The following is a 26538-nucleotide window of genomic DNA, read 5'->3' as shown; positions in this document are numbered from 1 at the left end:
GTAAAAGTGAGGTAATATAAATATCATCCCAAGGAGTTCACAGGGATCATACCGAATATGTCTAAGTGAACTAACTGCAATATATCAGAGGTCTTGCTTTGGCTTGAGGGGAATGGTCCCCTTTTTAGTTTTCCTTTGGCACATCCGGGACATACACCTTCTTGCTCTAATCTGAACTCGGGCATCCCGGTCACCATTTTTCTTACATCAGGTAGAGCTTTATAATGAATGTGAGCAAACCTCCAATGCCATAGTTCGGACTGAAGAGATGTGCCACAAGTCATGACACCTAATGGACTTCCTCTGACCTGATATAATGAATCAACTCGAAACCCAAGAGTAAAAGCATCTTTAAAGTCCTTTTTCCATACATGTACCTTGCCATCGTTGAAAGCCACCTTGTAGCCTTTGTCTTCCATTGTCGAAATGGACACCAGGTTCTTTTTGAGATCAGGTACATATAATACATCTTGTAAGTGGATGGTATTACCCTGATTCAATTGAAGAGTGACATTTCCTACGCCTTTCACGGGATATTTTGAATTGTCTCCAAGAACAATTTCCAGGTTGGTTTCTTTCTCTACCAGATTATAGAGAGCTTCTTTGTAACCAGTGAAGTGCCTTGAGGCACCACTATCAATAAGCCAATTTCCCAGCGAGTCTGGGGGAGCAATGGTAGATAGAGCGGCAGGTAGATAATACTCATCTTGCTTATTGTCAACAGTGTTAGATTCATACCTGGAATTTCTTGCCTTCTTGAATGGTTGTCCTCTTCCTTGATTTCCAGCACTCCTTTTACCTCGGCCATTTGACCTGCCATTTCTTTGATTGCCTTGAGAGGGATTTTGATCATCATCCCGGTGTGAGTTCCTTTTATCAGGACACTCCCTTGCATAATGACCTGGTTTATTGCAATGGTAACATCGTCCTTTTCTTCCACCCTTTGGTCCAGCCTTTCCTTTGGATTTAGCCTCGAAATTGTTTCTTCTTTTAGCATGAGAAGAAAAGGCAGCGAGATGACCTTTAAGTGTGGGCATTTCCTGTTCTTCCATCCTTGCTTCTTCTTGAATGCATCTTGCCATTAATTCCTCAAATCCAGGAATTACATTATTGTTGAGGAGAGTAGTCCTGAATATATACCATTCAGATGGTAGTCCTCCAAGAGTTGTGAATGCCATTTCCCTGTCAGGAATTACTTCCCCAACATATAGGAGATTGTTCTTGATCTCAGTGATCCTTAAGAAATATGCTTGCATATTTTCATCTTTGCCCTTCTTAATTTCCTTCAGCTTATTTCTAAGAAACAGAACTAGATTTGCATCATTAACTTTAAATAAACTTACCAGTCTATCGTAGATTTCCTTGGAGGTGTTCAGATCAGAAACATAGGCCACCAAGCGCTTGTCGATAGAGTCCCGGATGATCCTCTTTGCTTTGACTTCTCCCTTGGTCCATTTGTTCCTGGCAGCAACAGATGCATTTGATGGAGGCTCAACAACTCCGCCTCTCACATGGTCCAGCACTTCTTGTTCTTCTAATTTTAGATCGAGAGACATCTTCCATCCGTGGTAGTCAGACTTTTCACGGAGTTTGTCTTCAGCAGGGAAGTGTGTTGAGAACCCCATAGTTCTTTTTAGATAGCCTTGCCAACCTTCTCTTCGGTGATTGCTCTTGCTTTGTCTTCACCTCAGCTCTGATACCATGTTAAGTTATGGTATGTTCTATGCTTAGAGCAGTTTACTTATTTTCCTTACTATTATCCACAAATTAGCAAGCACATGTACATTAAGTAAAGTGCAGATAGAACATTAAACGATCGACAGAAAACAAGCCAAGACAAGAGACACAAGATGTGGTGGCTAGCCAGTGACAAACCCCAATATGGGGAAACCCTTTGATCAAATCTTCTTTTATCTTCAATAATTCAGCAGAGATAAATAGTACAAAAATCTGATTTATATCAGCAGCAGCAAACCCTAGATCAGCCCTAAACTAGGGCAGTCAATATCTGTCAAACCAGAGGTCGGATCACCTTGATTCCTGTGCCAAAAAATGCAGCCTTCCAAAGAGAGTCAGCTTCACCTACTGCACAGTCCAGAGAGAGAATGTTGGTCAACGCTAGTCAAAGTTCCGATCTGCAGTTTGTAAACCCTAGAAAACTGTGTCCTTCCTGCCCACGTGTGAGAGAGAGACCTTTCTGCGCAGGAGAGAGAGAGAGATTCTTTTCTGCACAGAAGAGAGAGAGAGATAGATGAAAAGTGTGTGTCCAAATGAGGAGGAGACATCCTATATTTATATGCAAACGTTGATGATGAATAGATGCGTCTGTTGGGCTTCTAAGCCTACATAAGTTGCTAGCCGACTTTGACAATTAGTCCATAATCAAAATAAATTCATATCTCCATAAATACTTATCAGAATCAGATGATCTTTAGATCAATCCTACACCTCTCGACGAGAGGAATCTAGGAAAAATATTATCAGCCATGAATAAGGTGACCCACATGAAGTTTGGCCCTAGTTGCCAATTTTAACACATTTCTTCATAATCAAAGAATTTATCCATGTCATTAATCCAGTCTATCAACTCCTCAGGGTTTAAACCTCATGTATAAATTGTACCCTCAAGTCTGGGTTAGATGTGTATCCCAACACTAATTTAAAGAATCTCATTTCAGGAGTAACTTCTACAGGTTCCTCTTCTTCTGCAGCTTCAACTTCAGGCTCACTGACATCTCCAACACCTGCATCTCCTTGATTTCCCATTTCCACTACTTCTAATCTAGCTTGCATCTGTTGCATAGCTTCCAACACTTCAACATTTGCAATTGGTCTTCCTCTTCTTCGACCACCACCACGTCTTCCTCCAACTCTGAAAGCCATGTTGGATTTCTTTTTCTGATCTTTGAGATCCTGCTCAGTGTCAGTAGGCTGCTCTGATACCACTAATGGTGGGCTGGTTGCAGGTGTTAAGGATAATCGTTCAAAACCAAAAACGATTTCTTCAAGCTCAGGTGGAACTTCTTCTCGGGTTTCCTTTGGAGTATCAGTCATCAACCTCCAATTTTAGTTATTCTGCTTAAATAGCAGAACTGGTTAATTTATCCGGAATATGGCAAACTTCCACTTTTCCCACGGAATCAAAAGGAAGTAAAACTACAGTTCATATCCTTATCGCGTCCAAAATTCCACAAACCTTTAGTGCATTAAATCTCCGTCGTCGATCTCATTCCTCAATCCAACGGTTGTCGCGTCACCCGCTCGCCAAGTAGCTTGGTCGATCCCCATTGTTGAACAATCCCGCTTGATCCAACGGCTGTCGCGTAATCTCGCGTGGAATCTTGCACGATGTATAACAAGCCAAGAGCATGCGAGAAAAGTGGTTTTCTCGTGCTACGTGTCGGTCGTTAAGGCTAATTGCGTGAATTTTCAAAATACCACTTACCACCTTAAGACCGCGTGAGATACTGCCTACACCTATGGAGACTGCTCTTTTATTATGATTAACGTCTGCGCTTGTTGGCACGCGATGATCGTTAGATCTATTGGATCTGTCCATCGAACGGTTCAGATCTTCTCCTAGGTTTCTCGCGAATTTGTCAAGTTTCCCCGCCAGACTTAGCACATCCGCTAAGTTTAGTTCAATATACAATGAGTGAAGATTTAAACGCGACAACGCAAGATTATATAAAACTCTAATTCTAAAGGTTTTAAACTGGAATTCAACGAAACTCAAAAATATTTCGAAGGAAATTAAACCCTCCGGGATTGACCATTCATGCACAGAATACACAGACACACAGAGAGATTTCAAATTTTGCAATCTAATCCTCCACAGCCAAAATCCCATTACACTAATTCAAAACTTACATAAATACCTGTACATACAACAATCAGATCCTGAATTAATGGATCGAATCTGCCTAATCCTAGATAACATTTAATTTGCATGATATTCTCCTCAAGAATCTCAAATAAGCCTAATTACTTGAATTTATTACAAGATAATTCAAATCCCTGAATTCTAGCTCAAATCCTATCTAGAAAGCCTTGTAAAGTGACAGCTAAAGGATCCCACTCCTTTGCTTGTAGACTTTTTTTGTACTTATGGAATAAAATTCGAAGTCTTTTGTCTTCAAGCCTCATGCTCCTGCATCATAGAGTAACCCGTCCTAGAGATGGTAGTCAATTGTGTTGTCACCATCGTGCACATGACTATGGCTCTGCAACTGCTAAAACACCTCCTTGAAGTCCTCATCCTCTGAATATGCCTCTCTGTATGCATCATGGGTGAATGGCTCCATGTGCATCAAAGTTCCCAAAGTTGTGATCTTTGATGTGGGTGGCCTTGAAAGCATGCCGGCAAACTTGTTTGTGTTGCCCTTCTTATACTTGATCACTAAATGAAACTACTGTAGAAACCCCATCCACTTGTAATGTTTGGTTTGTTGTAGCTTACTCTAGGCTTGCAAGTACTATAGTGGTTGGTGATATGTGTGGATAATTGTTTCCTCCCCATCAAATAGTGCTTCCACTTCCTCACAGCTTGCACTAGGGCATAGAACTCCTTGTCGTAGGTAGGTTAGTTAACAATTGTCCCATGAAATACTTCAGAATGGTAGCATACAGGGGTTCCTCCCTACATCAAAACCGCTCCCATAGAATACCCACTTGCATTTGTCTCCACTTCGAAGGGTTGTCGCAAGTTCAGTAATGCCAAAATTGGTGCTTGACCGATCTTCTTCTTTAGCTGCTCAAAGGCCCTCTGCTGACCCTTTCCCCACTAGAAACTCTTGCCACTAGTTGTTATGGCGTGCGGTGGTGCTGCCACCACTAAAACCGAGGCCACCACTAAAACCGAGGTTATGAATTTCCATCAGGTATTTTGTTGCCCCAACAAAACTCCTAACCTCAGAAACATTAGTAGGCAACGGCCATTTCATGATGACCTCCATCTTGGCAGGATCTATTTTTCGCTCCCCTCCACCTATCACATACCCCAGATACACCAAAGACTATTGTGCAAATTCACAATTCTTGAGATTTGCTAGCAATTGGTGCTTTATTAATTTCTCTAACACCTTCATCAAATGTGAAATGTGCTCCTCCCAAGTAGGCTCTATATACCAATATATCATCCAAATAAGCAATAACAAATAAATCGATAAAAGGGTGCAATATATCATTCATTAACCTCATAAATGTAGTTGGTGCATTGCATAGGCCAACTAGCATGACTAACCATTCATACAAACCTTGCATGGTTTTGATGGTGGTCTTCCAGGTATCTTTTTCTCTAACTCGAACCTGGTGATATCTAGACTTTAAGTCCAACTTGGTGAAGTATTTCGCTTGTTGCAACTGATCCAACAAATCATCTATTTTGGGTAGGGGGTACATGTTCTTGAGCGTAATTTTGTTCAACACCCTGTAATATATACACATTCGCCAAGTCCCATCCTCCTTTGGCAAAATTATGATGGCTGACCCACATGATGATGTACTCGGTCAAGTGACACCATATTCCATTAGTTGTTGCAATTATTTCTTTACCTCATTTCTATAACAAACTGCCTATACATCCCAATGTTTAGCAATGGGGAGTTCAGCAATAGTTAGATCTCATTCTCCAATTCCCTCTTGGGTGGCAAACATCCCTATATTCCTATAGCAACTCTTCTAGTTGTTTGTGTTTCTTAGTACACCCCTCCAGTGATGCCTTTGCTCTTACTAACTCTTCTACAGACTAATTCACTCTTAAAACCAATAGAACAAACTAGAACTAATCAGTTTCTTGGCTTGGTTGGCACTTACGAGCGAAACTTTTGACTTACCTTTGTGCGCATTGATGGTTAACAATTTTCCATCCTTGATGAGCCAATACTAGTTAGCTCGTTGCATGAATATTGCATCTTGCATGTACATGTAGGGACTTCCAAACACCACTCCACATACATCTAGGGGAACTAAATATAGTTCTACTTCATCAATAAAATCAACATTGATAGCAAATCTAATTTTGCATTGTTTTATTACCTTTAACTCTACATTTGTATTTACCCATCCCAATGGATATGGGCTTAGATGATCATGAACTTCCAATTCCACATTGTTGACTAGCTCTGCTGCAATGAGATTCCCCTACGATCCCGACCCAAACAGAGCATCAATCTTTGTCTTCTTGACCTGTATCCTTCTATGGAAGAGTTTGGTCATTTCTTTATCTTCCTATTGGTGAAGGCTACTCAAATTCACCTCCTTCTACACTAATGTACAAACAATCTTCTCATCCACATTCGACTTGCTTTCAATCTGGTTGCTTGAATCAATGACCATGAGATTCTTCTTCTTATTATCTTTGGTTTTGCTCTTCAGGTTAAGCTTTGGATGCAACTTCCAACACTTATCCTTTGTATGACCATCAATATTACAGTGGTTGCACTAGTTGTTGGGATCTTAGCACTGCGTGTTGTGGCTATCGTATTTTTATCTTTTCCCCCTTTCCACTTCTTCCCCTCCTTAGAAGCATCCTGGTTCTCCTTCTGCTTCGATCTACTTGATTGCCCTTTCTTTTGGCCTATGTTCTCTAGATATTGTGCCTATACACAAGCCTCGTCCATCAATCTCGGCTTAAACAACATCACTTGTGTAATATCCCCAATTTTCCTAAGCCACTTAGGAAATATTACACTTTTTTACAATTTTGAAATTAACAACATTTTTTGGTATTTTGACCTACGAGAAGGCGAAAATCAAATTTTTGGTGGGTTGTGGGGGGCACACACAAAAGGAATTCGCACTCCCTTAGGAAAACGTACTTTGTGGAGAGAGAAGGAAGGAGAGGGAAGGCGTACCAGTGGAGAATGAGGCCCAAGAGGAGAGGAAGAGGGCAGCAAGCATAAATAGAAGATGAGGGCCATCATTTGGGGGCTTTTTTCAATCTGATCATTGAACAACAGTTTGCTTGTGCTGTTTAGCCAAGTCAACATTGTGTTGTTTAGCACCCGAGCTTTCTGGGCGGGAATCTCACCTCTTCTTCGGTGGACTTCAAGTGCCACCCTAGGAGGTCATACATTACACTTTCAGAGCCATTCTAGAGCTAAGTATAGGAGTCATTCCACCTGTCTAGCGTGTGGGAGGATGCAGTTTCAGAACTCGCACCACTTGGGGAGATCACTATAGTGATTGGGAGATTTCAGATCTTTCAGGAGTGTTTGGCCTTGTCACTTGCTGGAGTTTTGGAGTATTTTGCAGGGCAGAGATTGAGGCTAGAGTTTGGGCTGAATTCCCTAGATTTACTGGCTAAAGTTTGCACAGGTACAAGACGTGGCTTGTTTTCCAAGGAGTTTGGGCTGGAGAAATTAGGCATTCTCCAGAGGGAAATTTTGTAGAAGTTTGGGAGGCATTTCAGTGGTGAATTTTGGAGGATTTAGCAGAGTTTTCATTTGTTGTGCACAAAACTTGCCAGACAGAGGGATCCGAACTTTTTGGGGTCATCTGGGCCAAACCCTTTCTAGGTTTTCGTGGGTTTGGTGAGGGGAGTCCAGGGTTAATTTCGTAGAATTTTCTAGGCAATATTTCTGGAAGAAATCAACGTTCCAGTCAACAATCAGCAACATAAATTACTGGAGGAGGGCATAGTTCACTCTAGGACCATTTCCAGTTGGAGCTGGTGTGGAGAGTCTACATTTAATTTTGCTGAATTTTTGAAGTAGATTTGAAGACCGAAAACTCAGTGCACCTACAGCAACAATGGCAGTAATTTTCTGGGTCAACGCAGAGGTTTTTGGTGGAGTCATTCCAGCACTTGGGCATCACAATTCCAACCTGGGTTTTGCCTAGCTTGTTGTAGCAAGCCCAAGTTCCTCTTTCCATACTCATTGTACTCCATTTTGCTCGGAATAAATAAAATGGCTTAGAGTTTTGGTGCATTTCCTCTTGTGTTTTGACTTTCTATGCATGTGTTGAATTTCCTTGTTATAGTGCATGTTTTTGTTATTCACTTAATATTTCTGTTAAGAATTTTACAATGGTGTCAAAGCCATGATCTTGGCCAGTTGTGGGGGAGCCAGTAAGAACATGGAAGACTTGGGCATGTATGCACAGTGACGGGGTAAACCATAGACAACCCATGGCTCAAGGAAGATTCGGCATGCAGGAATTTTGGGGTGGAATCCGCTGGAACGATGAGAGGTTTGCCCAGTTGAGGAAGGTGATAGACTAGATCCATCCTCATCCTTACAGTTGAGTCACTAGGGGTGCGCAGGCCATGGGGGTACAACCATCTACACCATGTGGGGAAAGTCAACAGAATCAAGGCACCAGATCTCCTCAAAAGGAGCACGCAGCACAGGGACAGTTAGAGGGTGAGACCAGGGGGCACTTTTGTTGGTGGAGACCTGGATTTAGATATCAGGAGCCTGGGGAGGAGGTTGAGCATGATGTTAAGGGCACACATGATGGTGACGAGCACATCAATATACCCAGTATAGCGCAGGAGTCACCATTGTTGGAGACCTCTTTGATAGCAACAGTGGACACCTTGGTGGAGAGAATAGAGCCTACACACATAGAGCCACCTACTGTGTTGCCTAAATGAGGTGCTAGGAGACACAGATATACCCGGAACCATGACCGAAGCCCCAAATGACAACCACCTATAGCAACATGGAGAACTTAGAGGGACGTGAGCTAGTCATGGAGGGGCAGTCTGTGACTCATGTTGAGCCCATGGTGGAGGAGGACAAGCAGTCATCTTTTGGGCCAGCCACCAATTTAGAGCAGACAGATGCACAGACCGTCAGCAGATCTGTAGTACCTCCAGACAGTAGCTCTCTTTGGGCCTATATAGATGCGGCTGGCAGCATTGCTAGGCTAGCTGTGCACAGTGGACCGAGAGATGCCAAATTTACCCTGATAGATTTTATGTGTCAACCAGATTAGTGAGAGGAGGCAACATGAGCTACATAGGGGAGTAGCATTCACAGGATAGGGGGCTAGTTTCGTGTACGAGAGTTTGGGCTTTCGATCCTTCCCCAAGGGTTGGATGGAGAGAGATTTTGAGTTGGTACCCGGTGGAGTGGGCTAGGCATATGGAGCTGGTCATAGACCGGAGTGAGAGTCAATAGGCGTGTTCAGGCATCAAGGATATTAAAGGCCCAGGTTGGCATTGGGATCCATTTGGGACTACCTACCATTTACTAGATACGCAAAATTGACTATGGTTTTGGTGGTATAGTTGACCCAGTGGTCAAGGGCATGCATTTGCAAGGGAAGTTTCAGTTGGCACTAGTGGCCCGTCAGTTTGTGAGGGGCTCCATGGGTCATCTGGGAATGTTCGTTGTGCGTGGGGTCACAGGATGATCAGCACACTCTCACAGGAGATTGTTGGAGAAGGTGGCATTGGCAGGCCACCAGACAGTGCCTTGTATGGGGCTGGGGATTCTCCATAGTTATGTCAAGCACAGAGGACATGGAGGAGCAGAGCAATGGTGGCATTGCTATTGGTACCGACGAAGATTCACTTCTCAGGTACCTCAGAAAGAATTTGGAGGGGAAATTCATTCATCAGAGGGTATGGTGATGCGACGGTGGAGGTGATGATGTCGATCAAGTGTGAGCCGACATATACAGTCACAGCTTTAGTCCATGACATCCAGGGGTGTGTAGGAGCATCCAGTGTTGAGCAATGGTTTGCAGGTGGGCATGTTGCTGGTCATAGACCTGAGTGAGAGTCAGCGGGCACGTTCAGGCATCAAGGGTACTGAAGGCCAATGTTGGCATTGGGATCCATCTAGGACTACCTACCATTTACTAGATACACAAATTGACTATGGCATTGGTGGTATAGTTGACCCAACAATCGAGCGCACGCATTTGCTAAGGAAGTTTCAGTGGGCACCAATGGCCAGTCAGTTTGTGAGGGGACTCCATGGGTCATCTGGGTATGTTGGTTGTGTGTGGGGTCACAAGATGATTAGCACACTCTCGTAGGAGATTGTCGGAGAAGCTGGCATTGGCAGACCACCAAACAGTGCCTTGTATGGGGTTGGGGATTCTCCACAGTTATGTCAAGCAGAGAGGACATGGAGGAGCAAAGCAGTGGTGGCATTGCTACTAGTAACTAGGGAGATTCACTTCTCAGGTCCCTTAGGGAGGATTTGGAGGGGAAATCCATTCATTCGAGGTTATAGTGATGCGACGATGGAGGTGATGATGTTGATCGGGTGCAAGCCGACATATATTGTCATAGCTTTAGGCCATGACATCCAGGGGTGTGTAGGAGCATCTAGCGTTGAGTAGTGGTTTGCAAGTGGGCACGGAGATGCATCGTGGTGTGTCATAGTGTGGTGGATTGTGTTGTGCAGTAGGAGGAGCAACTTGCATCGCATTGAATACCTACAGAGAGTGTCAGGTACACTGACACAAGTAGGACACGAGACGATACATGATGGTTCAACAGTAGCAAGGGGTATCCAATGGTGTACAGGGGTAGGCCATTGCGTATAATGGCATGTCGAGGAGTGCAGGGATGCCCAGTGGTATGCAAGGGCATATGGTGTTGCACAGTAGGGTCTTGGAGTGTTACCTCCAAGGAGACTTATGGACGGAGACAACAGGCATCCCTTTGGGTGTAGTTCACCCAGGATCGACGGGGACACAAATGAGCGACACTTGATGGTATCCATGGGGACTCACACGCTTGTCCCTCTTCTACATTGTTAACAGGCATAGATGATTTGGCTATTGTCCTTTGACACTTTGGGCACAAGCAACAAGGGACAGGGAGCTCACCTGAGATATTTGAATGGCACTCAGCACACTAGGGGATAGACTTCTCAGCAGTGGCATGGGGTCGGTACGCGAGTTGACAACGATATATTGGGAAATGAAGTGATCTTCTGTAGGGGTGGCATATCGTTCATCACTGAGCCAACGTCTGGGGAGCTGGTAACGAGAGAGACATGTGCCACTCTTTCCGCAGGGCATGTCGGGACCCTGCATGAGCAGAGGATAACGTGTGCGGCTAAGGCAGTTTCCCAGTATGCGTCTCGGCTCCAGACATTGTATTGGCATATTATCGAGAGGACGGATGGTAAACTTAGTGGTGATGGTTAGCAGTAGGATGGATCTGCATACGCTGAGTCGATTGCGAGTATCGAATACCCATCTATTGACTTCATTCAAGGGGTAGCTATTTGGCACATGTGGCTTCCAGCAGTCATCAGTACTACACAGTGGTAGGCACAGGGCAGTTTAGCATGCATCCGATTAGTTCATGATATATGGAGCCTATATATTGATTGCATGCAGGGATTAGGGACGAGGCACTGATAGATTCCAGCAGTTGTCAGAGCTATGCCACAACAGGTCTCGCTATGGAATCCATGGATTTAGTTGGCTAAAATGCCACTCCATTTCGTGAGTAGGACCATCGCAAAGGGTGATCTATCTCATGTTGGTGTTGACACATGGGGGATCGTTGAGGCCTCCATTGTTTGGCGAGGCAGGTTTTTCCAGTTGAAGCTCAGGATTGAGATTAGCGATGGATGGGTAGATATCGACATCATAGAGATACCAGGACATGATGAGCTTGGCCTTCGTTGAAATTTCGCCGCTAGGTTTCAGGGGAGGAGGATACAATGTGCACACGATGGGCAGCCTGTTAGAGTCAGAGTAGCGCAGTGATAGCATGGTGGCACCTTTATGAGACAAGCATGGGACCCCGAGCATCGCAGTACTAGACAACTCAACGACCTTTAGGGAGGATCTTGCTACTACAAGGGGAGATCATTCAGATCTTCCAATGGGCTTTTCTGACCCGCTAATGACATGGGGGACTTCATTAGCATGTTAGTTTGGTAACCAAGAGGATATCAAGGGAAGCTCAAGTGGGAGATACTTCCTCCACACAAGGGTTGGGTTGTATCTTCAGGAGTTTACTCTTGGAGTGCATGAGGTGGACGACTCGGTAGGGCAGCTTCATGGGGAGTTGGACAGAATCCTGCATTATCATGATGCTCTACTTATTGATAATTTGTAGAGGGCTTTTGGTACCTATACCTGGCTGGATAGTGAGGGGAGCAAGGGGTGCTCCACATTGATTAGGGTGGCTTGGGATCTTGGTATCGAGGGATTCCTTTGTGACAGGATAGTGCATGGAACATGGATGACTCAGTGGAACATTTGGGACCCTGGTATTGTTTGCAATGATTGTTGAGGCCATCAAATAGTGAGAACGCTTGTTCAAGCATTGCTTGAGGACATCATTTTTTGGCAGGGAGGATTGTAATATCCCCAATTTTCCTAAGCCACTTGGGAAATATTACACTTTTTGACAATTTTGAGGTTAGCAACAATTTTTAGTATTTTGACTTCGGAAAAGGAGAAAATCTAATTTTTGGTGGGTTGTGGGGACCACACACAAAGGGAATTCGCAATCCCTTAGGAAAAACGAACTTGTGGAGAGAGAAGGAAGAAGAGGGAAGGCATACTAGTGGAAAATGGGTCCCACGAGGAGAGGAAGAGAGCAGTAAGCATAAATAGTAGATGAGGGCCATCATTTGGGGTTTTTTTTCAATTTGATCATTAAACAATAGTTTGCTTGTGTTGTTTAGCCAAGTCAACATTGTGTTGTTTAGCACCCGAGATTTACGGGTAAGAATCTCACCTCTTCTTTGGTGGACTTCGAGTGCCACACTAGGAGGGCCATACAATACACTTTCAAAGCCATTATGGAGTTGATTGCAAGAGTCATTCCACCTATCCAGGGTGTGGGAGAACGCAGTTGCAGAAATCACACCACTTGGGGAGATAACTGTAGTGATTGGGAGATTCTGGATCTTTCAAGCGTGTCTGGCCTTGTCATTCGATGGAGTTTTGGAGTATTTTGCAGGGCACAATTGAGGCTAGAGTTTGGGCCAAATTCCGTTCAATTTGGCATAGCGCAGGATTTACTGGCTGAAGTTTGTAGAGGTGCAGGAAGTGGCTTTTTTTTTCGAGCGTTTGCGCTGGAGAAATTAGGCATTCTCCAAAGGGAAATTTCGTAGAAGTTTAGGAGGCATTTCAGCGGTGGATTTTAGAGGATTTAGCAGGGTATTCATTTGTTGTGTGCAAAGCTAGCTAGAGAGAGGGATTCCCACTTTTTGGGGTCATCCGAGCAAGCCGAAACTAGGCCAAACCCTTTCTAGATTTTTGTGGGTTTGGTGAGGGGAGTCTGGGGTTAATTTCACATAATTTTCTGGGTAGTATTTCTAGCAAAAATCGGCGTTCCAGTCAACAATCAGCAGCATAAATTACTAGTTGAGCACAGTTAACTCTAAGAGCATTTCCACCACTTGGGTCTGTGAGATATTTCTGGGTTTTGTTGGAGCTGGTGTCGAGAGCCTACATGAAATTTTGCAAAATTTTTGGAGTAGATTTGAGGACCAAAAACTCAGTGTACCTACAACAGCAATGGCTATAATTTTCTGGGTCAACACAGAGGTTTTTGGTGGAGTCATTCCAGCACTAGGGCATCACAATTCCAAACTGGGTTTTGCCTAGCTTGTTGTAGCAAGCCCGGGTTCCTCTTTCCATACTCATTGTACTCCATTTCGCTCAGAATAACTAAAATGGCTCAAAGTTTTGGTGCATTTCCTCTTGTGTTTTGATGTTTTGTGTATGTATTGAATTTCCTAATTGTTGTTATAGTTCATGTTTCTATTATTCACTTAATATTTCCATTAGGAATATTACAACTTGCTTCCGCAGATGGCCATGTAGAATCCCCCCGTGTAGAACTCTGTGGTGTACTCCTGTACACTTGTTAGAATTTGCAACTAGGGCGAAACTCCATGTGGGTCATCTTATTTATGGCAGTTGATATTTTTCTTGGATCCCTCTCATCGAGAGGTGTAGGATTGATCTAAAGATCATCCGATTTTGATAAGTATTCATGGAGTTATGAGTTTAATTGTGTTATAAGACAATTCGTCAAGGTCGGCCATCAACCAAATAAACCCCACATGTGCTCAACGTTTTAGTATAAAAGGAGATGACTTGAGAGTCATTTCTCACACACACTTCTTGTGTTCTCTTCCTCTCCACTTGTCTTTGGGTTTTTGGTGGGAGGAAGAGATCCTAAGAATCTACGCAGCCCTAAGGAGAGGATGCCCTAGCTCAACGTTGTCATAGAGAAGGCATGCCCTAGATCTAGATGCAGGCAATGAAGAGAAGGCTCTACGTCCTAATGTGGTAGCTTACATGGAGGGAAACTCTTATGGTGGACACAAGGCTATACGTTGTCCAAATCGAAGCTGCCCTAAACGTTGTTCAACCACCCTAAACATTCTTTGTTTTAGCCGCAGCAAAAAGAGGATAGAACAGCGTGGGTTTTGGAGGCTGTTAAGAAGGCCGAGGAGATTTTGGATAGCGTGATGAGGAGGAGATGAAGGAGGTCGAGCAATGGATGTATTTGAGGATTGTTCTTTGTAACAGGCCGAGTAAAGGGATGACTAGGCCACAACTAAGGCATCATTCAAGCAAAAGTTTGAAGGGTTATCTTAGGCCATCTCAGGTGACCAAATTATTGCAAGGAAGGGCAGTCGCATTAACTGTTTAGAGGACGGGCAAACCCTTAACCAATTTGCTGCAAATCTATGGAAGCTTGCTATGAAGGCTAGAACCGCCCAGGATTATTGTGAAGGGTCTCATCCCCACAAGGAAGGGCAGTCGCATCACCTTGGAGCAAATCTAGGCGAAAAAGAAGGCTAGTAAAGAGACTGTGATATGCCCTAACCAAACCTAAGTTGCAGCAAACAAATCAGACCTCAAAACAGTGAGCTAAGGTATGTTGTCCATGACATTTCTTGTAGGTGTTGAGGATCAGATTGGACCAGATTGTTGGGCAGTGTGTGGGAGCCAAATTGGTGACTGTACATAGTGGTATGGTACATGGGACAACTAGTACAACAGTGCTAATATATATATGGGACAGCTAGGCTACATGGTGTTGCTAACATGCATGGGACAGCAAGGACATTGTGCTGCTAACATGCATGGGACAGCAAGGTGACATGGTGCTGCTAAGACACATGGACAGCAGCCAGGTATGCTAAGACATATGGGACAGCTGCAAGGTATGGCAAGGCAAAGTGGGACAGCAGCTGTGACATGGCAGAAGGCACATGGTACAACAGCAAGCATGGACAACATGGCTATCATGGACAGAATGGATAGCAGTGGCAAGCATGGTGCTGCAAGCACATGAGACATGCAGTATGACAACATGGTTCAACCATGGCACATGGGACAGCAGTGCAGTATAAGGTGCAGCAGTCATGAGGTCCAACATTGTGATGATGGGTGCAGCATGGTACAGCACGGTGAGGTGCAGCGTGATGACGAGATGCAGCACAATGAGAGGTGAAGGAGTCACCTTGGAGAATTAGTTGAAGCAGCATGTCTTCAACTGATCTCATGTATCATCTTCTTAGAGATTATCTCTGCTCTTATATAGATAAGTCAAAGTGTTGACTACTGTTCTAAATGTACTATCTCTCTCTCTCTCTCTGCTGAACTATTGAAGAACATAAAAGAAGAATTGATCAAGGGTTTCCCCACATTGGGGTTTGTCCTTGGCTAGCGCCACATCTGGTGTCCTCTTGTCTTGGCTTGTCTTCTGCGATTTATGTTTATGTTCTATCTACAGTTTACTTTAATGCTAATGTGATTGCTAATCTGGAAAAGGTATTGAGGTAACAGTGAAAAATGAAATAAATTGCTCTAAGCATAGAACATACCTAAAATTAACATGGTATCAGAGCTGAGGTGAAGACAAAGCCCAAGCAAGAGTGAAAGAGCAATCACCAAAGACAGTTGGGAAAGGACAAAAGGATCAATGGATTCCTCATCCCTCTTCAAATTCACCAAGGGTGAAGTCGAAGCAAAGTATATTATCAAAATGGCACAATGGAAGCTTCTGATGGCCTACCTAAAAGGTCACTTCATTGGGAAGTCCAGATCTAAGGGTGGAAGGAAAGGCAGATGCCTTGGTTGCAATAAGTTCGGCCATTATGCGAAGGAGTGTCCGAATGGCAGGGACACATCTCTTGACGAAGATCACAATCATTCCAGGGACATCCTCAATGATCGAAGGAATGACAGGTAATGCAAGTCATCAAGGAAATGGCCGACGCTTCAAAGAAAGCAAGGAACCCCGGGTATGAAGAATCAAATGTTGATTCTAATAAGATAAAGAAGCGTTATCTTGTATTGTCCCTCTCCTTCAAATTCTTTGGGAATCTGGCTTATTGAATGTAGTGCTTCAAGGCACTCCATCGAATAGAAGAGTGCTCTCTCTAATTTGGCAGAGATGGAAACAATCGTGGGATTATACTTGGAGTCGATGCCACCTATCCCAGAAACGGTGTAGGGATGTTACTCCTCAATTGAATGAGGGTAACTTGATTCATTTACGAGAATCTCTTTATGTACCTGATCGCAAGAAGAACCTGGTGTCCATTCAGACAATGGAAGTCGAAGGTTTCATGGTGGCATTCATCGATGGAAAGGTACGTGATTGAAAATAGAATTTCCAAAGATGCTTTTACTCATGGGTTCAGGGTTGGCAATTTGTATCAAATTGCAGGATGGTCCATTGGGGATCATGTCAATTGACACATCTCATCTATAGCACCGGAGGTCTACATATTATGGGGCCCTACCCGATGGTGACTCCGATACCTGGATTCAAGAAGAGCATGAAGGTACATGTCTAAGATGTACCAAAGGAAAATCTTACAAGGGGACCATTCCCCTCATGTAGCAGGTCCACAGGTTTGGAACAACCCAAGGGGTTTGAGATTCATAATCAGGAATCTCATGTATGCAGGTGGAAGAAAGCCCTCTATGGCTTGAAGCAAAACACCCCGGGCATAGTATGAGAGGATTGATAGCTGTCTAATGAAACTGAGATTCACTAGGAGTGAAGCCAATCCAAACCATTACTTGAAGGTTGTGGATGATAGACCTCTCATACTGACACCTTCTGAGGACGACCTCTGATAGGTGCAAACCCTCTCATTTGTAGATGTAAGAGGGAGTTGGATTCCAGATTTGGAATGGTGAACTGCAAGCCCGTGACTACCTCAATGGAGCTTAACTTTCAAGTTAAGTGGTAGTGATGTCGAACCAGATTTGGGAAATGTCTCTGAGTTTCATGAACTCATTCGCATTGACGTTCTTGGTGAACTTCCATCCAGATATATGTTTTGCAATTAGCAAGATGAGCTCATATATGGTTGAGCCTCACTGGATTGGTGCCAAGAATCTTCTGAGATATCTTCGGGGCCTTATCTCTCATAAATTGAGATACACTGCCAGAAATAAAAAGCTGCATGATTATTCGAATACTGACTCGGCAAGCAGTGTGGAGGATCGCAAGAGCACGTCTGAGTGTTGGTTCTCTTTGGGTTCTGCTCGATATCCTGGATGAGCAGGAAGCAGAAGTCGGTTGCTATAAGCATCACTATGAGTATGATCTCATGTGAAGCTACCTAGTTGTGGAAGCTCTTCAGCGAGTTGTTTGTACACATGATGGATACCACCGTGATCCTCTGTGACAACCAGGGGGGATTCGATTGTTGAGGAATCTCGTATTCTATGATTGCTCCAGCAGATAGACATCAAATACTACCTTATCTGGGATATGGTACGTCGATGAGCGAGGAGGCTCCATCGCATTGAGACTGATGTACAGGTTGCAGACATTTTGTCAAAGCCCCAGGGAAAGGTCAAATTTGTGACTTTCCCAAACGACTTGGAGTCGTTGAGAGACCCTCTTATGAGGGTCCTGCATGTTGCATGCATTGAGCTCTGGGAGCTCTGGGGGGCTTGGGGTACTTATTGGAGCAACACGCGACCATAGGGCGACTCACCCTCCCCTAATGGTGCATTGTGTACAAGGTGAATGGCTCAGCCTTCCCCTATGATACCTCGTAGAGACTTAGGGACAGGATGAGTGGTTCTCCTGTCGAGGCATCCTACCCATGCAGTCTGGGACTCATGGGAAGTACCTCTCATCTGGCCAATGAGTAGAGAAATGGGGTTAGGGACCATAGTAGTATTATCGATGGACGCATCGTTGTATCTCCTATACTCCCTATGCTAGGATGACCTCCATTGATTTGGGATCAATGAAACTGATCTAGGATCAGTATGAGTGGTTTGAGACACTCTCTCCTGATATTGATCTGGGATCAATAAAACTGACTTCGGGTTAGTAGAGAACGGTATGAGACATTCCCGATCAATTCTTCTTCTTCATGGTTCAGCAAAGCTTAGCAGAGCAAAGCAGAGCAGTGCAGGGCACTGATGGCAGAGACAGTACAATCAGACATATGGATCAGCGGATGGAGTTCTCCCTAGTTGAGAGGGAGTGTTAGAATTGGCAACTAGGGCCAAACTCCATGTGGGTCATCTTATTTATGGCAGCTAATATTTTTCTTGGATCCCTCTCATCGAGAGGTGTGGGATTGATCTAAATATCATCCGATTCCGATAAGTATTCATGGAGTTATGAGTTTAATTGTGTTATAAGACAATTCGTCAAGGTTGGTCAGCAACCAATTAAACCCCACATGTGCTCAATGTTTTAGTATAAAAGGAGATGACTTGAGAGTCATTTCTCACACACACTTCTTGTTTTCTCTTCCTCTCCACTTGTCTTTGGGTTTTTGGTGGGAGGAAGAGATCCTAAGAATCTACACAGCCCTAAGGAGAGGATACCCTAGCTCAACGTTGTCATAGAGAAGGCATGCCCTAGATCTAGATGCAGGCAATGAAGAGAAGGCTCTACGTCCTAATGTGGTAGCTTACATGGAGGGCAACTCTTATGGTGGACACAAGGCTATACGCTGTCCAGATCGAAGCTGCCCTAAATGTTGTTCAGCCACCCTAAACATTCTCTGTTTTAGCCGCAGCAAAAAGAGGATAGAACAGTGTGGGTTTTGGAGGCTGTTAAGAAGGCCGAGGAGATTCTGGACAGCGTGATGAGGAGGAGATGAAGGAGGTCGAGCAATGGATGTATTTGAGGACTGTTCTTTGTAACAGGCCGAGTAAAGGGATGACTAGGCCGCAGCTAAGGCAACATTCCAGCGAAGGTTTGAAGGGTTGTCTTAGGCCATCTCAGGTGACCAAATTATTGCAAGGAAGGGCAGCCGCATTAACTGTTTAGAGGACGGGCAAACCCTTAACCAGTTTGTTGCAAATCTATGGAAGCTTGTTGTGAGGGCAGGTCGTGGACCTTGTAAAGGCTAGAATCGCCCAGGATTATTGTGAAGGGTCTCATCCCCAAAGCATTGATCTCACCTTGGTATGACTTGATATCGACCTTCGCTTCCATTTTGAACAAGAATTGTGAAAAGGTTCACAGCACTAGAACTAGGTTGATCTCTTTCAGGTCCTTTCTTCGGCTCGTTCTTTGTTTCATCCCAATCTCTTAATCTCCCCTCTGATTGGTCCTCTGCATTAGAACCCCCATCTTCTCTGAATAGCCCAAGGTTATTGCTCAGGGCCAACATGAGGAGATTCACATAACAACTTATATTTGCAACTTGTGCTTCCAGCCACGAAAACGTCTCATTTGTAGGATCACAATGGTTATTCATGGATTAGTCGACCATGACTAGGGTTTTATGACTTTGGACTTAGCCAATCTAAATTCCCTGCAAATCTCCACAATATACCGAAATAAACTTGCTTTGATACCAATATGATCCACAAACTGACGTGGATATTCCACTAGATGATCCACAACAAATCTAATAAATTATACTTAAAAATCCAAAATCTACACTATGAGGGTTTATTTCTCTTTAGATTTATGGATCTGTAAATTATTGTTTATTGCATATGCATGCAAATTATAATTATGCATAAAAATAGAAAACAGCAAAACAAAAACTCACAAACCACAATTTGACACAAGATATAACCTGGGAAGCACTTTCAAGAGAAAATCCAGCTAAAAGGTGAGATCACTTTGCTCTCTTTCTCGGAATAGAAAATGGTTGTGAGTACAAAGAAGTAAGGCCTATGGCCCGTGGGCTACTACAGTGCAAAAATCCTCTCTATGTGCTCTCTCCATATCCTTCTTGGTTCCTCTACTCGTCTATGGAACAAATTCACCTGAAAAGAATGGAACCCCTTTTCCTCCTAGTGGCTCAATTATAACACAACCCGATAGACTACTAGTGATTAGGTTTGATTCCTTCAACTCTTAACAAGAGTTACAATATGAACCTTTCTAGAGTCTTCTTCATCATTATCACGTGGCTAGCCCCATTTCCTTGATTAATGTGTTGATGTGGCATACTCTCGAATTATGGTGGACAAAATAAGAAGGTCAACTTCCGAGTGACATAACTCTTGCGTCGTTGAGAAGGCCTGTGTGTGTAGAATAGGAAAAAAAAGGTGCAATGCTAAAGCGGCAAAGTCTATAGTGATACTATGAGATCAAAGGCATTATCACTACCTCTATAGGGACTCAATAGGCTCCCTAACTACCTTTTTCCAGTACTAGGATGAAAGATGCTTAACCTCTTCATCAAGGATATTTTCAGCCACATATCTTAACTATTGCACATCGTGCCCCACCCTAGAATGACCAGACCAATTACATCATATTTCCCTGTCAATCTATCATATTGAAGAATAAACGACAAGTAGGGTTCCAAACTGCACCAAACAATGGGATGGTGAGATCCTGGGTTTCTCCTTAGCCTCCCCCTCTAAGAGAAGAGTCAACACTATTGAGACCAGTTTAGAGGTGTCAGTCCATACATCAAGGAACATGTACTTAGAGCATTAGAGATATCAAATCTAGAAGGATCTAGAGTGGAGCATGCCCTAGCCGTCAAACTACCTCCCAGATCTAGAGGAGTAATGAAAGATCCATTCAAAGTTTCCTTCTCTCGACCTTGAATATTAGTAGTATCCCTAGCTTATACACCCCCCCCAAAACATGCAACCAAACTCCTCAATGGTTTCAGAAGACTTCAACAATGAGTCAATGCCCAATTTCCCCCCCTCACCCTCAACCATCAAACTCAGTAGACCTTCACAACATAAGCCCCATTATCCAAAATCTCTCTCTCACTCTCTATCTAGATAGGTTCTTCGGTTGGGTTGCCACCTCTCCAATCTTGGACAAACTCATTTAGTGTTTTGTATCACCATTCCTTTGTCATGGTTTTATACCTAAGTTGCACAATACAAGGAAACGAGTACGAGTTTCTGAAACGGGAATGGGTACGAAACGTGGTCCTCCAAAATTTTGGCAATGGGGAAACGCAATATATATATATATATATATAGAGAGAGAGAGAGAGAGAGATATTAGGACATTTAAGAAATATGTGCAATCATAAAGCATACATGATACATTCTAATTTATTACATTATGATTAAATTGTCAATTGTCAATGTATAAACTATAAAGTCTCTAAATTTACATCACATTTACTCATGAATGATCACATAATGAAAATAGCAATATCCAAAATCAGCCACCTGAAATTTCTAATTATCGGGAGTCTCCTCCTACATAGTCGAACAATCTTAGTGCTCTTGATTAAATACAAGTTCCACACCCTAGTACCCTAGGTGCTTTTGATTATTGGGATTCTCCCCTGCATAGAGGGTTTGGTTCTCTTGATTAAAACAAGTTCCATACCCTAGTACATGACAAAAGCCAATGGAAACATTGCAATCCCCCCAATCCTGAAATCCTGAAAAATAGATAAGCCTGTAGGATTTTGAGTGAGATCTAAAATTCTACTTTCTCCATATGAAATCCAATGAGGGCGAAACCACTCTCAAACATCCTGAGTCATTTCATGGTAATGTTAAAAATTTAAGTAAAGGGATGAAAATGAAAAAATGATTAAAGTAAAAATTTAAGTATTAATGAAAATGAAAATTTAAGTAAAAGAATTAAAGTGACATTCTCCTTTATCTTTCATTTTCATCCTTTTACTTTAAGAATTTAGCATTACCATGAACTGCATATCAACACTAGGGCCATAGGCTTGATTAGGCTGCCCCACTCAAAAAAATCCTCTTTTTTATAACTTGGGAGAGGCATCTAGAAGCATCCAGAAGATATTTTAGTCGCCGAATAAAATATTAGAAGTGAAAAAATTAAAAAATTAAAAATTAAAAATTAAAAGAAAACATCAAGTGTTAACTGGAAACTCCATTGTACGGCCTGGAAACTCATTTCCAGCCATAGTGGCCATGTTTCCCCAACGTGAAACAGACCTGCAACTTAGTTTTATACATATGTTTTAATGGTATATTTATGTAGGTTTCTTTCTTTTTATTATTTTTGGCTTTTTCTAGGAGATTGCGCTAGCGCTCCCACATTATATTCATACTGATTGTACTCTTCAGTCCCACTGACCTACCTTTGTGGTCATTCGTTGGACATTGATAGAATTATCTTATTCATTGACGAATTAAGGCTTTTCTTTGAGTTTTTTGACCCAATTTAAAATATTTGCATTAACCAAGTTTGAATACTCTAATGTAGATTTTACCCCATCTTTAATACCATTGTTGCTTACTAAGTGACCGGACATATTTTGCTAAAGTTTGACAATGAACTGCAAATGGAGATTAGAATTTCATCCTACCCTTGTGCTTCCTTCTGGCAAGAGATGGCTTCTTAACAAAGATGAACTCCTCTTCAACAATGAATGAGGCTTGATGACCTTAACCATTTGAGCAAATTCAACGCCCCGACAGGTCAACCAAATAAAAATATATCAAACCCATGTCTAACTAATGGATACTTTGTTTATCGATGAGCATTGATTTACCTTGATCCACTTAAAAGTGGATGATGTCAAATTTAAATTAAATACAGAGTTGGACTCTTTACAGCCTTTAAAATTTGCATTTAATGGATATTTATTGTTCTACTGAATCTATTTCAAAATAATACAATTACTATAAATTATGATGTTCACATCACAATGGAGATATCAAGAAATGAGGAAAACTGTAGAAGACATCAGCGACGGAAAGCCAACAAAGAGATGGTAAGCATTAAAAACTAGATCGCCTGCTTCAAGGAAAGAAACTCGCCTTCCAGGGTTATGAAGTACAAAAACAAATTTCAAATGTAACTAACCTTAGAGGGAAAACAACTTCCACCTTGGTGGTGTCTTTAGGAATGGACTTCAGGAACATCTCAGATGGCTTCACGCGATCAAGCAGCCAGTGCCCTAAACTGCAAAAATTCCAATGAGACTCTATAAATAGAGATCCTGAATGTTGATAGCTTACAAAAGAGGGGTCTTTGCAAAACCTACCTATAGATTCTGTACCGAATGCTTCCAACTGGAGCCTTCTCAAGTGCATGCCACTTCTGCTGCATCTGCAAAAAAAAGGATACAGCCTTAATTACCTTTTTACACCAGCAAAGACAGTTTAGTTTTTCTTCCCAATCAGTTTTTCTCACAACCTACAGATAGATGAAATAATAATGTGAAGCCTCTGCAGAACACAATTCGTTTTTTAGTAGGTTAGTGGTTGGCTTTCAATGCTATCTAATGCAAGGGATGGATATTAACTATGAAAACTAATTGGGATGGAATGAATGATCAAGCATGTCTGCTAGATGTGACATACGTTATGAAGCAGTTGTTCATAAAATAAGAAATGATAAAGAAGGCACCAACTTTTGCTCAAACGGTAAGAAAAATCACGGAGCCAATAAGAGAAAATTCACAAAAACAAATTCTGGAGCAAACTTAGACAAAATTGACTCAATTTATGGAATGCGTCAACGATCTACTCCTTCCGTAAGAGATTGAAAGCCTGCTGTCTTCATAGATAACAAAGTTTTAATGTTCAATTGCTTGTGACTAAACTACATAAAATATAGTTTAAAAAAGAAGCCCATTTTGCGATATGTGAAGCCTCGGTTAGAGTTCGGATGGAGCAAAGATTCAAATGCATTCTCAATCGCTTATCCTGATGAAATTTAAATTTTAAGCACAGTGGACATGTCCAAATAATGCACAACCAAATAGAGATTCGATGATTGCGGGCAGGTTATAAAACTAGAAGAGTCTCTACTAGTTAACACCAAATTGTGGAAATGGACAATGGGAACCTCGAGATACCAGAGGAAAGGAACAACCAGGCAATAGTTCTCTTTTTTTTCTTTCTTTTTGTCTCCTTTTTTGGGTGTGTGTTTGAGTGTGTGTAGAGTTAGCAGCATCTATTTATCACTTGACACCAGAAGGTGCCATTACAACAGTAACAATATCTAAGAACATAGCTGAAAGTAGGTGCCCAGGCACAAGAGAATCCCAGAGATAGCTAGCCTGGATGATAACTACCGCCTTCTGAGCATGAGATTCAAATGATAGCCAACCTGGTTATTGGCTACCTCCAGAGTCACTGTCGGCAGCGAGGATGAAATTTGAGACTTGTACTGCGAATTCTCCGCTTTTGCTCATGTCCAACAATGACGCGGGCAAGCAATCTGAAAGTCAAGGCCATCGACCATGACCTGGCCTCGTTTGCTGTTTGCAAAATACCCCAACAAAACGTGCATATTTACTCATAATTTTATGATGTTTCTTAGTAGAAATCAGGATTATTGGCATTGAAATGCCTAAGATAAGGACAAGAAGAAGTAGATCTTATCTTTCGGTCTGTCATATTTCAGTCGGAATCATATTCAAGAACAGCGTTGCGTAATTGCAATGCCACTAATGTGAATTTGATCTACATTTTGATGGCTACCATTCGCCGATTCTAGTTGCAGGTCACCGATTCAAATCACATTAGTTCAACAAACAACAACAATAGAGGCATTCTACAGCGTGAGGTAAAAACACCAACCAACCAACCTTGTGAGACACACAATCTGTAATCAGCTCTGCCTTCCTTGAGAGACCTTGATCAGCAGAGGGGGTATTGAAAATGCTCCTCCAGAGCTCTTTAAAAGTGGGATCATTTGCCTGACCTGTACCTGTGCCTGTGGAGGGGCGTGTACAAGTACCAGTAGTGAAGGACCATCGCCTGCCCTCCACAGGGAACACTACGAACCGACTGGTCTTCATGTGCCTCGCCTTGGAATCCCCTCTTTTATTTCCCTTCTATTCACACCACAAAACTCTCTGTAAGTCTCCTGATATTGTTATCAATCTCCCTTGTAAACCCGAATTCTTCACACTACAGAACTCTCTGTAAGTCTCCCGATATTGTTATCAATCTCCCTTGTAAACCCAAATACAAACACCGCGATTCCACTATTTCTAAAGCAATTGCTCCCAACATCCAATTTCTCACCTCCGCGCTGTTGCACTTCATTTGAACGTCGGCTTGCTCTGGTGATACAAACGTCCCATTATCGATCCGATTTCTAAACCATCGATAGTTTGCAGGGAAATGAATAAGACAATGCCGAAGAACGTAATAACAAACGACAAACAGTTACATTTGGGGCATTATGGTGAATTGGGAAATGCATTGCTTTTGCTTAAAAGAAATTTTAGGCTTAAATATTTTCCTATCATATTAAAATGGGTGTGTAGTTAGTGTTTTTAGATGGAATGAATGTATCTTCTTAGGAAAGAAAGATGGTTGAAGGAAATAGAATCAAAATTATTTTTTAATAAAATATTCGATTGTAGAAGTGATAATGGAGAGGTTATTTTCAATTTTAATGGAAATTTTGAAATTGAATAAAGTTGGGGTTAGGTAATTGTGCAAATAATGTGGCAGAGTCATATGAATTACTATAAAGGCTTTTTCTCACTAAATAAGCAAACATTGAAAATTTGGTGGTGTTGGGAGATTTGCAATTGGTTATCCATCGCCTTGTTCATGCATCTTTCCCTAAGGATTTCAAGTTGTGAAGCATTATAGATCGAATCAGGAATCTGAAACTAGCCTTCTCTACTTTTAGCTTCTTTCATATGTTGAGAAGGAAAAATTATGGTGCAAATTATCTCGCCAATAAAGGTATAAACTTGGACGCAAGAGTCCTAATAAGAAATGGTATTCCTTCCCTCGCAACTATTCCTTAACAATGGGTTGTTATGCAGTGTAATTTTCCTCTGTGTTTATGGGTCTTTTGGTGAATTTACACCTCCAAAGACCCTATGTCTTTAGGATAGTAAAATGGCTAATAGATATTGAGAATAAAGACTATCATGAGGCTACAAGTATAGCTACCTCGAAAGACTTTCATTGTACTCACCTATTGTATAGGTTGTGATCCATGCATGGATTTTGATTTAATACAATATTCTCATCACGATATATATATATATATATATATAGAAGAAGGCATTGTTGTATTGTTGTAGCAACTACAACCACCCTCCAAAATTTTGGCCTACACCCAATTTCGGAGCCTCCCTTGAGACTTTCACTTGATGACTGCACACACTTGGGTTCACCCTGTGAGCTCGTGTGAGTCTTGCACCCACCTTGCTTGATCATTTCACAAAGTTTTTGCATGTTGATGTCAAA

At 42.4% G+C, this 26538-nt stretch overlaps 1 protein-coding gene across 8 annotated transcripts in view; it reads right to left on the bottom strand.

Annotated features, from left to right (window-relative positions):
- LOC149168551 (K+-H+ exchange-like protein) overlaps nt 1-25523 on the bottom strand; it is a 303090-nt gene extending 277567 nt beyond the window's left edge. For 5 of the 8 annotated variants that reach the window (XM_089428308.1, XM_089428306.1, XM_089428305.1 and 2 more), the window contains exons 1-3: nt 24909-25519; nt 23358-23422; nt 23177-23275 (exon numbers count right to left, since the gene is read on the bottom strand). In XM_089428308.1, coding sequence (XP_089284434.1) covers nt 23177-23275; nt 23358-23422; nt 24909-25121 — 377 coding nt within the window. In that variant the 5' untranslated portion in view covers nt 25122-25519. Of the gene's footprint in view, nt 1-23176; nt 23276-23357; nt 23423-24427; nt 24814-24908 lie in introns of all 8 variants that reach the window. The other 3 variants (XM_089428311.1, XM_089428310.1, XM_089428309.1) reach the window with 3 other exon arrangements.
- Between the last annotated feature and the right edge of the window lie 1015 nt (nt 25524-26538).

The sequence above is a fragment of the Pinus tabuliformis genome, chromosome 4_2, assembly GCF_031772625.1.
Source record: "Pinus tabuliformis cultivar Carrire ecotype Pingquan chromosome 4_2, CPIR1, whole genome shotgun sequence".
NCBI lineage: Eukaryota > Viridiplantae > Streptophyta > Pinopsida > Pinales > Pinaceae > Pinus > Pinus tabuliformis.
The sequence above is the reverse complement of the archived record's forward strand: the minus strand, read 5'-3'. Positions and strand labels throughout refer to the sequence as shown.